At 43.6% G+C, this 14,893-nt stretch overlaps 1 protein-coding gene across 1 annotated transcript in view; it reads right to left on the bottom strand.

The window, feature by feature from the left end:
- ANKFY1 (ankyrin repeat and FYVE domain containing 1) overlaps window positions 1-14,893 on the bottom strand; it is a 1,799,901-nt gene that overhangs the window by 1,639,767 nt on the left and 145,241 nt on the right. The window contains exon 6 of the mRNA XM_044082101.1: window positions 2,723-2,736. Coding sequence (XP_043938036.1) covers window positions 2,723-2,736 — 14 coding nt within the window. The remainder of the gene's footprint in view (window positions 1-2,722; window positions 2,737-14,893) is intronic.

Below are 14,893 nucleotides of genomic sequence, written 5' to 3'. Positions count from 1 at the left end.
CATTACTAACGGTCCAAAAGTAATTGTTCCAAAGTCCTTGCAATAAGAGTACATTACTATCTTGCACAGTGGTCAACTAGGGACCAACTCTACCAAAAGAAGGGTGAGAGGACTAGTATTTTGGCCTTCTATGTCGCAAGACACAGAACACTTTCATCTTGTTCCGTGTGTAAAACTACAAAGCCACATCAACAGAAGGAACCATTTAACCAGATTCCAGAACTACCTTGGTCAGCAGTAGCCACCGACATTTCCGAGTGGAATGGTAATTTGGTGTCAGTAGACTCTTACTCCAAATGGTTGGAAATGGCCCTACTTCCTAACCAAGCATCCTATACAGTCATTACTAAGATGAAGCGTCATTTTGCAGTACATGGTAGTCCGCACAAAGTTATTTCTGACAATGGCACGCAGTTTACAAGCCAACTGTTCAAAAGATTTGCTGAAGAATGGGACTTTAGTCATGTCACAAGTAGCCCTGAGTATCCACAGTCAAATGGTTTGGCAGAATGTGCAGTTCAAAGTGCAAAACAGTTACTTGAAAAGTCAAAACGAGACACCAGTCATGTTTTCCTGAACCTCTTGAATCTCAGAAACATTCCTCGTAATAAACATCTTGGTTCACTTGCTCAGAGACCTCTGTTGAGGCAAACCAGAACCACATTGCCAGTCATAAGTCAAGTGTTGATTCCATGTGTCAAGAAAAACAGATCAGTGAAAACAATCTGCTGAAGAAGCATTTACCCAGACGTCCTAAAATGATAAAACCAGCAAACCGCTCAATCTATTACGAGAAGAAGTGGTGAAGATGCAAACACCCAGAGGTTGTGATCGAACTGGTGTTGTGAAGAATATTTGCCCAGATGAGAGATCATACATTGTGAAATTAAAGGAGTAATCTTTAGGAGAAATGGTAAGCATTTGAGATAGGTGTCAGAGCCTATACCACAGCACACAGCTTGTGAGAAAGACCATCTCAGAGTGAATTGTCTGGTGTTCCAATTCCAGAGGAATTTCCAGAGGACATTCCTATTACTGTGATGAAACCAGAAGTTCCTGATACGAGTTGTTCACCGAAGATGGCCCTTGTTGCTAAATTTGGTCCAGACTGTTATGTTATGAGATGTGGTTGCATCTCTAAACCCTGTAGCAGATACGAAGCAACTTGGACATGAGCATTGTGTTTTGTTTCTAATGTATACAGTAATACATGTCTAGCTCTAATATTGTTTTTAAAAAGGGAAATCTTTTTACGAGGGAAGATGTACATCAATGTGTGTGTATGTACCTTTAAGAAGCTATCCATGGGCTTGCACAAGTGTATAAATACTGAGCATGTGCAAGTCTGACTGACATTTTGTAGTAAGCTGCTGAGATGTAAACACATATGTATGTAAGGTTTGTGTTAGCCAGTTTGTTTGTATTTTATGATGCTGCTACCCATCCGGATGAGTTTCTATATATTAAAGCATATAAACAATACCCCGCACCTGCTTGTCATCTATGTTAGCGAGGGACGAGCGACAATACCATTACATTATGGCAGTAGGAGGATTGTGCTACATCAATGCAAACTAAGACTTATAATTACAATTACACCACCAATAACATATGATTATTTAAGTATGTCATGTACTGAGGTACCAGTTATTATTTACCACACTATTCCAGTCCTAGATTATGTTAAAAGAAGTATTACTTAACTGCATTGTGTAAATGTTTTTCCGATATCGCAACCACATTCGGAGCAGGAAAATTGGCTAATTTCCAAGCCCTTCTCCTAGCGACATACGCTGGTAAAGTTACTTGGCAAGTGTGTGTCACTGAAGTGTCTCTCATTACAGAGAGTCTTATTTCAACACATTTAGCTGTATGGGAAAATGAAAGACCACACATTTTGCCGCTTTCAACACACTCGATAATACATTAAGTACCGTCAGCACTGGACAGTTGTCCAGTCTGTAAGAAAGCTTGTAATGGCAGCGTGTAAAGTCTATCCCTATTTTGGGGGCCTTGGACCCACCATTATTTTACAATTTCCACCGATTTCATCTGGTAACAAATTGAGAGGTATGCGAAGCAATAGCAAAATTCAGCGACCGTACTTGACATCAGTGACTGCAGTTGTTATGGTGCCTTGCTTGATGACAGTAGTATTTGTCTTGTGTTTCTTACCTTTTATTTCTTTGCCTGGGTACAGCACAGCAGTAATTAATCCATACAACATCCAATGCGGGTTCAGCCTGCAAATGTAGATTTCTTTGGACAATATTTAAAGGAAGATGGATCACAACATTTACAACCACACGCTGTATGTCAACACCACGCGAGTTAAATCGTTTGTACCGAAGCCTGACCGTTTTGGCTCCTGGTCTCAGTCACACGCAAAGTCACATCTTTTATTACTGAAATCATCCAAAACAGTCAGCACTTAATGTTTCAGTCAAAATTAATGAGAAAACTCTCTCAGAAACTGGACAACTGTGAAACACTATCTCTACTTACTTATTATTGGTTTGCAATATCGTTGTGATGATACGCAAGTACCATTTATTTTTATCCTTTGACTGGGTTAATCTCACTAGGTTCGTTACCTCTTTTCAATGGTGACCCACGCTAGTATTTGTACTACTAGGGAAAACTTGTCCAGGGTATCAAGGAACCTTCCCCAACTCTTACTGATGGGTGCTGTGGGATCTTGTACATTTACCCAAGCAACCACTCATCTTCTTTCGGCTGTTCCAGTTAGGGGTCGCCATAGCGAATCATCTGTTTCCATTTCTTTCTGTACTCTGCATCTTGCTCTGTCACACCAACCACCTGCATGTCCTCTCTCACCACATCCATAAACCTTATCTTAGGCCTTCCAATTTTCCTGTTACCTGGTCAAGCAAATAGGACCTCATCTGACATCTCACCTGAAGGACGGCAGAATCAGGAGTGCAGCACTCTCCTAATGCTGCACTGCAATTTGAAATTTAGTCCAATCCCCAGGAGTAGGAATAGAACTCACAGCCTCCAGATCTTCCAGCACCAAAGGTGAGTGCGCTACTTGTCGACTCCCTGAGCCTACTAATTTATGGTTATATATCTGTAATAAAGTCATGAAAGTTATTTAAAGAAAAAAGGATACAAAATTCCCAGAATTATGAACTATAACAAAAATGTTGCTGTGAGATGGATCCCTGAGCTGAGGATTCACAGCCCACATTCAAAAACCATCAATGTGGGTATCGCACTGTGCAGTAGAAACACTTGTTAAAACAAAGATCAGTCTTAAAAATAAAAAATAAAAAAACTCCAACCCTGAGAAAAAAAAAAGACGACAGCTTAAATGTCAATCTTTTTACAAATGTGAGGCATTCTGCCATCACATACACACAGCATGTGCTGTAATGGTGCTTACGCACTTCCTTCCTGCAGTAAGGAAAAGCACCAACACTAGCAAGTAAGTGAATCGTTCAGACACCCTAGACACCATCACTAAACAGAAAAAGGTACAAGATGATGAAAAAAAAGCAGCAAAGTGAAGAATGATGCTATACAGAGGGAACATACAAAGGACAGATAAATCCAAGAACAATGAAGAAGACAAAGCAGCACAAAAGGATGGCACTAAATCAAACCAAGATGGATCACAGCTCCTCAGGAAGATGCTTAACAATTCACTCCTAATGTTCTGCACTCTTAACTCTTCAGTTAGTTTACATGTATTTTTTTTTAAATGCAAAAACCTCGTCTTGCAATCTTTTAAATGTTGCACTTCAGATTACATTGCAGTCTTTTTCTGTTTAGGTTACACCCCCCCCCCCCGAAAACCACATACAGATGCAATAAGGACAAACAGGTAGTGGTAGGCATCAGCAGTCTGCCAGGTCATCACCCTCACCAATGTCCAAAGTAGTGCTAACAAACTTGACTAAACAAGTGCCTTCCTTTCCTCCCACAACCCAAACATTACAACTGTCACTGAATCTTGGATCAAAACAAGCAATCCCAACTTTCAACACCTCCACCCTTCTTACAAATGTGAGAATGATGCAAGACCCGATAAGAGGAAAGAAAACCGTTTGTTACAATACAAAAGGCACATTTATAGGTTCATAGGTATATACTAGGCTCCAGGCCGGCCTTTGGTCAACTGGTGCCCTAGGCAAAAGTGCTCCACAGTGCCCCCCCCCCTACACACAACACCCAGTGCCCCCATCCTGGTCTACCTACACAATCCAGATTACTGGAAAAGCACCCCTGCTACAGCAGCACCCTAGGTGGCTGCCTAGTTGGCCTTTGCCTAAAGCTGGCTATGACTAGGCTAATGACCACTAGGGCCTTTACAAGCCTAGTCATGCAATAAAACCCAACTGTACCCCTATGTATCATGGGCATTTATTACAAGGTGGTATGTTATTCACAAAGTTTCTAGAGGTTATGTGGGAGGATGTTAGTTTGGGCATTACGGTCTGCCTCTATCACAAACATGGGAAGAATCAAACCATATCCCATACATGTGCGTGTGTGTCTTGTGAATGTGGGCCAACAGCTTAACCATTATACCAACACCCTATCATAGCCAAAGTCAACACTACAACAGACACGGACCCAAAAGCAGTCCACCTAAATTTTACCACCAAGAAAAAAAAAAGTTAAGGACTTACCATAAAGATAGATCCATGTTGTCTGTTTCTGTCTAGTTCAACCTATGGATTATCAAATCTGATACTGGCCAGTTCCTTCAGACTTGGAACTCCCCAAGCTCTGCCTTCTCTTACCCACAATCTCCCTCTCCTCACCCTACTCCTCAGATAAAGCTTGCTCCATGACACCATCTCTAACTTACAAAAAACTTCACTAAACAAGGAAAACATAGGACAAAAATGGAAAAGGAATAGAAGGCCACCATGGACCAGCCATCTCAGACAGGGAATTTCACCATAATAAACCAAGACTAGACAAACAGATAACATGACCATCATTACGGTTAAGTACATAATTTTTGTATCAGATGTTGTCTGCTCCATCTGGCTTCAACCTACGGGACAGAATCTACGGCCACAAAAAAATTCCTCAGGAAGAACTAAGGAAGTATATTCTGCAACACAGTGGAGCCAAAGGAAGCCCTGCATCTAGACTAAATACCCAGCTTATAATGCGACACAAAAGTGGGGTGACTCATCCAAGTCGCAGCTGCACAAACTTCATCCAATGATACGCTAGAAAAGAAGGCTGTGGAAACAGTCATAGCCCTGGTAGAATGACCCCCTAGGTTTGTGAAGAAGGGACTTGCCTTTCAAAGAATATGGAAACAAAATACAGACAGACAGCCACTTGGATGAAGTCACTTTAGACACATGTGAGCCCAGCCTGGATTTTGAAAGGCAGACAAATAACTGACTGGACTTTCTAAAAGCTTTAGTAAGAGTCAAATAAAATCTCAATTGCCTAGACACATGCAAGCAATGTATACTCTACTCATCCTTATTGAAAAAATTGGGAAAAAACACAAGGAGATGAAAAAATTAAGATTCTTCTCAGAAGCTACTTTAGGTAGAAAGGAAAGGGTCGTATGGAGATAAATCCTGTCTTAATGGAACACTAAAAATCAACAGCTTGCAACTCAAACTCTCCTCGCCGAATTAACAGCCACCAAAAAGTGTCTTCCAAGGAAGGAGTTCAAGTGCGAAGTAGCTGAAGTGGTTTATATGGAGGGCCTGCAAAACACGCAGCAAATACCAGGGAAGAACCAGACCATAAAAAGTGTAGAGAGTCAAAGAGACTCTGCCCACAGAACAAAGCACCTCCATTTACTGGAGTACACTTTTCTAGTACACTGTTTTTGAGATTAAGACAAGATGTGAACTACAGCCAGTGAAAGCTGGTGTTTTCTGGCCATTACGGGAACTGGAAAAAAACATGCAGTTAACTTGAGGGACGAAAGATGGGGGGGGGGCACGTCCAGACACACTGATGAGAAATGAGATCCAGTACTCAAGGGGGGTACTTCAGAGGAAGCCAAAGGAAGGGAAACAACACCTGATGAGGCCAAAAAGGTGCTTTGAAGATCACAGTAGTTCTGCAGCAGACTGCCTTCTAAAGGAATTTTACAATCAAAGAAAGTGGGAGATAAGTGTAAATAAGTCCTGAGGGCCAAGAACAAACCAAAGCGTCCCTGGGTGACCATCCCAGAAGGGGAACTACAGCATAATAGTTGCTGTACTTGGTGTTTGACAGGGAGGCAATAAAGGTCGCAACATGAGTGCCCAGTGCCGAAAAATCTGTGCCGCAACTCTTGGATTTAGGGAACCACTTGTGGGGAAGCAAGGTGCTCCTGCTGAGACGGTCAGCCAGAATGTCAGACTCCACTGGATGTTGCCACCAGAAACCACTGGGAAGCAGTCACCTACTGCCAAAATCCTAATGGCTTCTCAACAAAGAAAATATAAACGAGTCCCCCCCATTTGTTGAGGAATCAGACATCAGACCTACTGTCCATCTGTACTGCAATCACACCTCTGGGAAGTGCATCCTGAAAAGCCTGCAATGCAAGGAGGACCACTCATCGCCAGAGCAATGATTTGGATGTCAGCCTCCAAAGATCAGGGCCCTTGAACCAACCTCCTTTTGATGTGCCCCCACCCCAAGAGGGAGACATCCGTGGTGACCATGGCCAAGGCAACTGGAAGAATAAACAGTCTCCTGTTGGTTACTAAAGCAGACTGCAACCACCAGTGAATCTAGTCAGGACACACCTTTGCCAGCTATATCGGAAAATCCACTGGATGGGTTAGGAAAGACCACTGTACAGCCAGAGTCCACCACTGCAGAGCCTCATATATCTGACATCTGACTAAAGGGACCAACCCTAAGGATATTGCCATATGACCCAAGTTTTATAACTGCATGAGGTGGAGGCTGAGGTTGTGAGCCCTGAAGAGGTCTGAGGAAGAAGGCTGATTACTCTGGAGCTGGGAATCCTGGTAACTTGACTGAATGCATCCAAGTGACAACCTATGAACTCTAATACCTGAACAGGCTGCAGGCTCAAATTTGGGTAAATGACTGTAATGCCTAAATGGTCACATAGTTAGAGTAAACTATCCCTGGTTATTCCAATGTTGTTTTTGTGGGGGCAGAAAAGTGCCAATTGTCTGGGTAAAGAATGATCTGGAATCCAGGCAGCTGGAGCCAGACTGCAACCATCGATATGCACTTGGTTAACATTCAGGGGGTTGTGGTGAGACTAAACAGCTCCCAGATGGAAACAGAAACCTCCTGGAGTGCTTATCTTTATATGATGGTAGGTGCCCTTGAGGTTTATTGAACACATCTGACTGTCCTTCTTCAAGGAGGCAAGATGGACTACACTGTGACCATCCAGAATTCAGTCTGTTTCATAAACAGAATTAGTTTGCTTAAATCCAAAATGGGCCTGACGTTCTTTGTTTTCTTTGGTACCAAAAAAGAATCTCTAATAGATCCCAGAACCTTGCTGGTCCTGTGGGACCTCTTGGATGAGTCTGTTTGCGAGCAACTTGTGAATCTCTCCTGCTGCCTGCAGTCTCTGACAGGTTGAAACATCTGGGAGAGGTTTGTGATAAAGATTTGGGACTTCTAAAAAGGGAAGAGTAGCTTCTGTAAACGACTCTCAACACCCATGCATCCTAGGTGATGGTCTCTCAAGCTTCTGGGTGAACAGCCAAGTGACTCCTGGACTGCCTTCAGAGCAGGACAGTCAAGCAACCCTTTAGGGTCATTGAAAGGACCTGCCGGGACAGTGTTCATTATACCTCCCATCCTCAGAAGGAACCCTTTGAAGGAGCGTCTTGTGAAGACTGCTGTAACTTCCAAAAAGTTAGGCATTTACTCCTCTTCTAATTCTTCAAATAAGGTTTGTTGAGTTGTGGCAAAATGTATTCCTACAACAGAGTGTGTCTTCCCATCTTGCTCACTCCTCCAACTTTCAGCACATATAAGGAAGAGCCATCACATGGGCCATTAACGAAGGAAGCCTTGAAGCAATCTGCAAAGGTGCATAATCAGATCCAAACATGGAATTACATGGCCATTACAGAGCCAGCCACTTGGGACTCTCCACTGACTGCATTTGAAATGAGCCTCAAGAAAACACTGGAGATGGACAACACAGTAGACAACTAAGTCTCCAGAGTTTTCTTAATTTCTGGAGTGTGCTATGTCTTAACATTCTCCGCCACTTCAGACACCAGGTCACGTTGGAGTCTTGTCAAGTGCAATAAGTAATTAAAGTGCACTCAACACAAAGTAGCTGAGGCATAGGAGCTCTTCTCTTAACAGTCCAAAGCCTGAGGCTCCCTATTCAGGGGATGGACTAAAGAGCTCTCTTCAGATATCTCCTTCTTGGTGGTACATCACCACAATAGCATCAACAGCCAGACTTATTCCAATGCGGCTGGGTCCTTTGGGGGGGGGGGGGGTGCAAGAATCTTGTAAGGCTTCTTGAAATGGGCTCCATCATGCTGTGTTCCTTCCACACCCTCTGGGACACAAGGTCTGTAAGTGCATCTGGAAGGGGAACCACCAAGGTGTGGATGGGTCAATACAAAAGGCCTCCAAAAATACCAACTCATCTGGACAGGGGGGCTGCAGTGATCCAGCCTCCGCAACGGAAAAGCCTCTCCAATTGATCACCAAACAAGAAGTCATCTGGCCGAGACTCCGAGGACACCTCTCCTTCCTCAAGGTCAGTATGCTCTGGGAGAGGCTCCCCCCAGAGAGTCCAGATGTTTCCTCTAATACCACTTCTTCCATGAAACCTCCCACTCTGGAGATGCTGAGGAAAAGGAGGAAGAAACTGGAAGCTTGCCTAAGGGAACAGGAGGAGACCCACTGGCGCAAGCTGTCCAGGGGCAGGCTGAGGACTAGTAGAAGACACAATCGAGAAAGGGGAAGGGACACCACCAGGGTGAACTCAACCCTTCTCCTAAGTGGAAAACTTCCTTTCTACAACATCAAAGACTGAAGGTGAAAGCTGGCCTCCAGGAACAGAGGGGTCCCAGCACCTTTAGGTACCAGAGACACTTGAGCACGAGGGAGCTACACCTAGTCCCAACTCTGAGACGAAGCCAAACTGTCAAAAACTGAAGACCCAAGCAGGAGAGACAAACTCAAAACAGGGATTGTCGACCCCAACACAGGAAACTCCCACTTCAACACCATGGCACTAAGGTCCAGGCAGACCTGAAGCAGTCTGAGTCGACACGACCAAAGAATAAGTCTGAGCCGAACAGCCAAGCCATCCGATCCGACCTGAAGGGTGGGATCACAGCTGGGCCTCAAAACCTTGGATCTGAAGGAGGAAGCCAGATATATGAGGCTGAAGGTCTGGGAGTCGGACTTGGACCCAGACCCCAAAGTGACAAGGGCCTAACTGTATCAGAGTCTGCAAAAATAATCTCATCAGCTGCTCCAAGTTACAAGCTTTAATGCTGCCCAATCAACCTCGATGATAAAATGGATGAAGCCACCAAGGGCTGGATCCAAGCCAGGAAGACTCTGAACCAGGGTGGGAAAGGAGACAACTCCAGCAACAACTCCATCAGGGTGGATGGAGAGAAAGAGGAAGCTGTCCTACCTGAAAAAGGTCCCTTCAAACAGAAAGCGACTAGGAAGGCTCAGAGGAAGATCAGCTCAGAGAAGATGGATCCAATGTTGGCACGGGGGGCCCACAAGTCATGGGATCTTTGGGTCTGGTGAGTTTGAGGAGGAAGGACAGGGAGACAGAAGCAGAAGAGCACCTCTTCCGATCCCCCCATGGAAGATTCAGAGTCCTGCAAACATTCCTTCTCAGACCCAACCTTTGGAACAGAGGGGAGAAGCAGAAAATAATAAAGGCCTGGAGGGAAGAAGCCCCTTGAGGAACAACTTGACCTGACGTTCGTTAATCACTCTAAACTCAAACCCTTCACAGATCAAATAAGCAAAGTCAAGGTGTGACACTTTCAATCAGTACATATAGCTATCATGTGCATCTTATAACAGCAATTTGTGCCCACAAGCTATGCATTTTGCAACCTTTGTCCATAATACAAAAATACCTAGAAAGAAAAATTAAAATACCTAAGGATACTACAACAATGCTAAACACTTTCTAAGACAAACAAAAGAAAGCACCAATAAAAAAATATATATATCTATCCCCATCAAAAGGTGGGAAGCCTATCTACAACACACTACCCTACAAAGCTAACTCCTTCTCTATGTATCACACACAAAACTTACTAAGCTAATTTTAGGAAAAAGGTAACTGATGCAAAATGCAGTACAAAAAGCATGCACATAATTCCCAAAAAGGATACACCAAGAGGAGCAGGCATCGAGCTGCTGACAGGAAAGGAGGCAAACTGCATCTAAGGAGTAAAGTGAGAAGCTGCAGATTGTAAGTAAGGGAGGCAGAGCCTGGCGAGTTCCAAGCCTGAAGGAAGTTGCCGGCGTTAGATCAGATAAACAACAGGTTGAAGCCAGACAGAGCTAACATCGGATCCCTTACTTATTGCAGCAGCATATCCTTCCTCTTCCTTCATCTTGGTCTAAATTCAAATCCCTAATCTCTGAAAGTCTCAGGTACCAACTTCAAGAAAGAAAGAACACTGCAGCAAAAAAACATAACTTGTGTACTCACCATAACAATTCATCTGTATTGCCTGTTTTTGTCCTTCCTCACTGACTGGGTTATGGATCCAACCTTGGAACAAACTTAGGCCACTTTCAGACTTTCGATCACTAGCTCAAGCTCCTCCGCTTACCCATAATCCTCTCCAAAATCCCACAATACATGAGAAAGAGTTTGCCCCTTTGATATCAATGTACAGAAAAGCAGCAGACATGTAAACAGCTAGAAAACACTATAAACTTGAAAGCAAATATATCTTAAGGTCAGTGAGGGGAAAAGGTCAAGAGGGTACACCCTCCAGATCATACCAGGAAAACATAATAGTAGCTTCTACTGATGGAAGTGGGAAAAAGAGGGAGAGTAAGTTGAGGAAAGAAAAACCAGACAACTCAGACACATTATGAGTACATAACTTTTATCTGATGTGGTCTTTTTCGCCCATTCCTCAACCACTGGGATAGAGACCTCAGTTAGCATAAACCCAATGTGGTCGGGTCTATATCATATGAATGAAAGTTCATTTGAGCGAACACTCAATGAGCGAAAAATGCCGGACATCGAAAACATTATTGTGGGGGGCTGTACCCCACAACCCCCCCCTGCTAAATATACATACCAACTCTGAGATCGCACTACAGTGAGGAAAGGGGAAATACTCCAATCTTCACTGTATTGCAATCCCACAACACTCATCTCGATGTCCGGCATTTTCGCTCATTACAGCGTTCACTCATATGAACTTTCGTTCATATGATATAGACTCATGTGGTCTCAAGGAAGGATATTCTGGAGTACAGCAGAACCAAACACAGCCCTGCTACTAGAAATGATATCAAACTTGCAACGAGTTATGAAGGCTTGAGTTCTGGACCAAATAGCAGCAGCACAAATGTCATCTATAGGAGTTCTGTATAAAAAAAGCAAAGAAAGTGGAGAGAGAGACTTTGTGGAAAGAGCTCGTGATGGTCTTCGTAAAGTCAAACATTTTTGCTTATAAACATGAGAAATACAATCAGTCAACCACCATGCTAAAGTGATATTTGACTCTGTCCCAGTTTAGCTTCTGAAAAGGAAATAAACAATTCGATTTACTTACAGCTGCTGTTCTACGGAGACAGAATCCTAATTGCCTGTGTACATCCAAGAAATGAAGCAAATATCCCCCTTCATTGGAGAATTTCGAGAAGAAAATTAATAAATTAATAGATTGGTTAAGGGCAAATTTAGAAGCTACTTTCAGGAGAAAGGAGGGTTGAGACGAAGAGAGCCCCCGTCTTTGACCATGCCTGGAATTCAGATGCTCATCCAGAAGATGCAACATCAACTAGAAAAATGGTCTTCCAAGACAAAAATCTTCAAATCGGTTTTTGCTGCAGGTTCAAAAGGAAACTTGAGTAAAAAGAGTGGGAAAAGAATTCAGATCCCAAGGAGAACTGGGATTAATGACAGGTGGTCTGCGGAAGAATGTACCTTAGAGGAAAGCTCTGTACAACCCAAAGGAGGCAAAAGACAAAATGATCCTTACCTACATGGTAACTCGAAATTGCAGCCAAGTGTACCTTGGCTGTGGAGTAACTTGCTCCATTACGGAAAATGGATGCCAAAAAATCTAGTACATCTGGAATGTGTGCTGGAAAGGGGTCTAGATATCTTTCATTAACTCAGAGAATCTTTTCCATTTGCTCTTGTATACTCTTCATAGTGGAGTCTTTTTGGGAAGATGTAAGGATGTGCAACACCTGGGAAGACAGCCTGGACAGCCTTGCCATTACAGGAAGTTAAGAAACCATTTGGTTAACTTGAGGTCTTCTATGTCCAGGTAAGGTCCTCTGGATGGGTGAGACAGCAGATCTGGAGAAGCATCCAGAAACCAAGGAAGGTTGGGCCAGAATGACACAAAGAGGATAACCCTGCACTTATTTTGACATGCTTTCTGTAAAAATTTGGATACGAGGTGTATGGGAGGATAAGCATAAAGGAGAGTGCAGGGCAGATCGTAAATCAAATAATCTCCCAGTGACCCCCCCCCCCCCAGGGGGGAGGATAAGAGCAAAATACCTGCTGCATTTGAAACTGTGAGGAGACGCAAAACAATCATAGCATGGTTGGTCCCATTGACAAAAAATGTGTTCTGCTACTGAAGGATTGATACGCCACTCAGAGATCACCACACTCGTATTGCCTTTTAACACAAGGGGTAAGAGGGACTTCCCCATTTGCTGATGTACTAGACCACTGGCATATCTGTATAGCAATCATCCCTCAAGGGAGAATGTCCTGAAAGGACTACAGCACTAGGAGAACTGCCCTCCTGTTTAGTAAGTTTGACCTGTAAGAAGAACTGCATGTCTTGGACCATCTTTCCCAAGTAATGACCCCTCCCCACCCAGTTGGGAAGCATCCATGGTCCCAGTGGCCTTGGGCAAAGGTAGGACTGAGGCAGCTGGTGCATGAATCCACAAATGAGATATGCTGTTTGTAGATCTGAGATTCAAATGGAAAGGTCATGGGGTGTCTATTCACAGACCTCTGTAATGCTAGTTTGTCCACTGCAGTACCTGTATATATAATCTTGCTAGGGGCAGAAGGGTTAAGGAGGACACCATCAAGCAAAGAAAAAGAACCAACCTGGCTAGTGGTGTTTGAAGAGACAACAGATGTCCTGCCTATTACTATAACGTAGAGAGTCTGGAATGAAGGATTTCTGCCACTTGCAAAATCATATCCAAATGAGCACTTATGAACTCAAGGACTTGAGTGGGGGTGAGATGAGGCTTAGTGTAGCCGAGTGCGATGCTCAGGTGTACAAACAGATGGAGTAGGTAGTCCCTGAATCACACTAGTAGGTGTCTGAAGGGAACGGTAAGAAGTCAGTCATCCAAGTAAGGAATCACTAGGAATCCCAGCAATCTCAGGTGAACTGCAACCACTGCCATACACTTGATGAACATCTGAGAGGACTGTTGTGAGGCCAATGGGTAGGGCTCTGAACTGAAAATGACTGGCCACAGCTGAAAGCAAAGGTATCTCCTGGACAGCTTGTCTATCTTTATGTGATAGTACACATCTATCAAGTACATCCAATCAGGGTCTAGGTTCAGCTTCCGAAAACAAAACGTGAATGGCTAAATCTCAAACAGGAAAGGGCAAAACAAAAAAGCAGCGAACAAGAACATCACTGAAAAGAAATGCAACATCACCAACAAAACCAACCAAGGTGGGGGGGGCTGTGCCCCCCATTCCCCCAACTATATACATAAATTCTGAGATCGCAGTACAGTGGGGAATAAGGCAATTTTAAAAGGTTTCCCTTCACTTACTGTATGCATCGCATTACTTCCGGGTTGTTGGCCAACTATGGCTATTTGATAAATTTATTTTTGTTTATGTCATTTGGTGTTTTTTTCTTTCGCTCTTTTCCTTTCAGGATTTAGCCATTTGGGTTTTATTCTTGTTGGTAGCCAAACATGGACCCTCCAATCATTCTTCTGCAAAAGAGAGAATGGGTTGAAGAATGGCCATTCAGAACTTTTGAGTGCCTAAAAAATAGGGTCAAGTGACTTAGGTACAATAGTGGGCTGAGGTCCCCAGTTTTCTTTGGCATCAAAAAGAACCTAAAGTAAGTTCTGAACTTTTGCTGGTCTGGTGTGACTTCTGAGATTACTTTTTATTAGCAGCTTTTCTATTTCTAAGGTTGCTTTCTATCTCTGATGGGGTAGTATGTCAGGATTTTTCCTTGAATGTGTGTGGGAAGGAAAAGAAAAGGGAGTGTAATAAATTCTAGTAATTATTTTTTTGCACCTGGACATTTTTGGTGATGGAAATCTAGTCTGTAGGGAAGCATAGTGGTCCAGCAGAGTGTACAGTCGTCCTGCAACAAGAGGTTCCCCAGTTTGATTCCCTGCTATGGTGTCTTGTGTGCACTCTGCACTTCCTCCCTGTGTTCGCGTGGGTTTCCTCCGGTTGCTTCTGTTTCTTCTTACATTTTAAAGACGTGCAGTAGATGGACTGGACACTAAATTGGTGACAGATGAGTGTGTCAGTGTGTGTGGTGTGGAAGAACTACCAGGGGGCAGGGCTATTCATCTGCCAGTGTAAACCTTGGCTCTAGATTATTAACATGGTTGAAGTAGCACCCTGATGCCATGTGCAAAAATAGGAAAAAGGGATTGTGCATCGATGGGTGAACCTCCAGGCTTCCAGGTGCAGAGATTAGTACCCCAAACTGCCTCTACAGTGCAGCAGTCA

This window comes from Protopterus annectens, chromosome 9.part0 (genome assembly GCF_019279795.1).
Source record: "Protopterus annectens isolate FY-2018-M chromosome 9.part0, PAN1.0, whole genome shotgun sequence".
Taxonomy (NCBI): domain Eukaryota; kingdom Metazoa; phylum Chordata; order Ceratodontiformes; family Protopteridae; genus Protopterus; species Protopterus annectens.
This window is presented reverse-complemented; position numbering and strand designations above follow the sequence as displayed.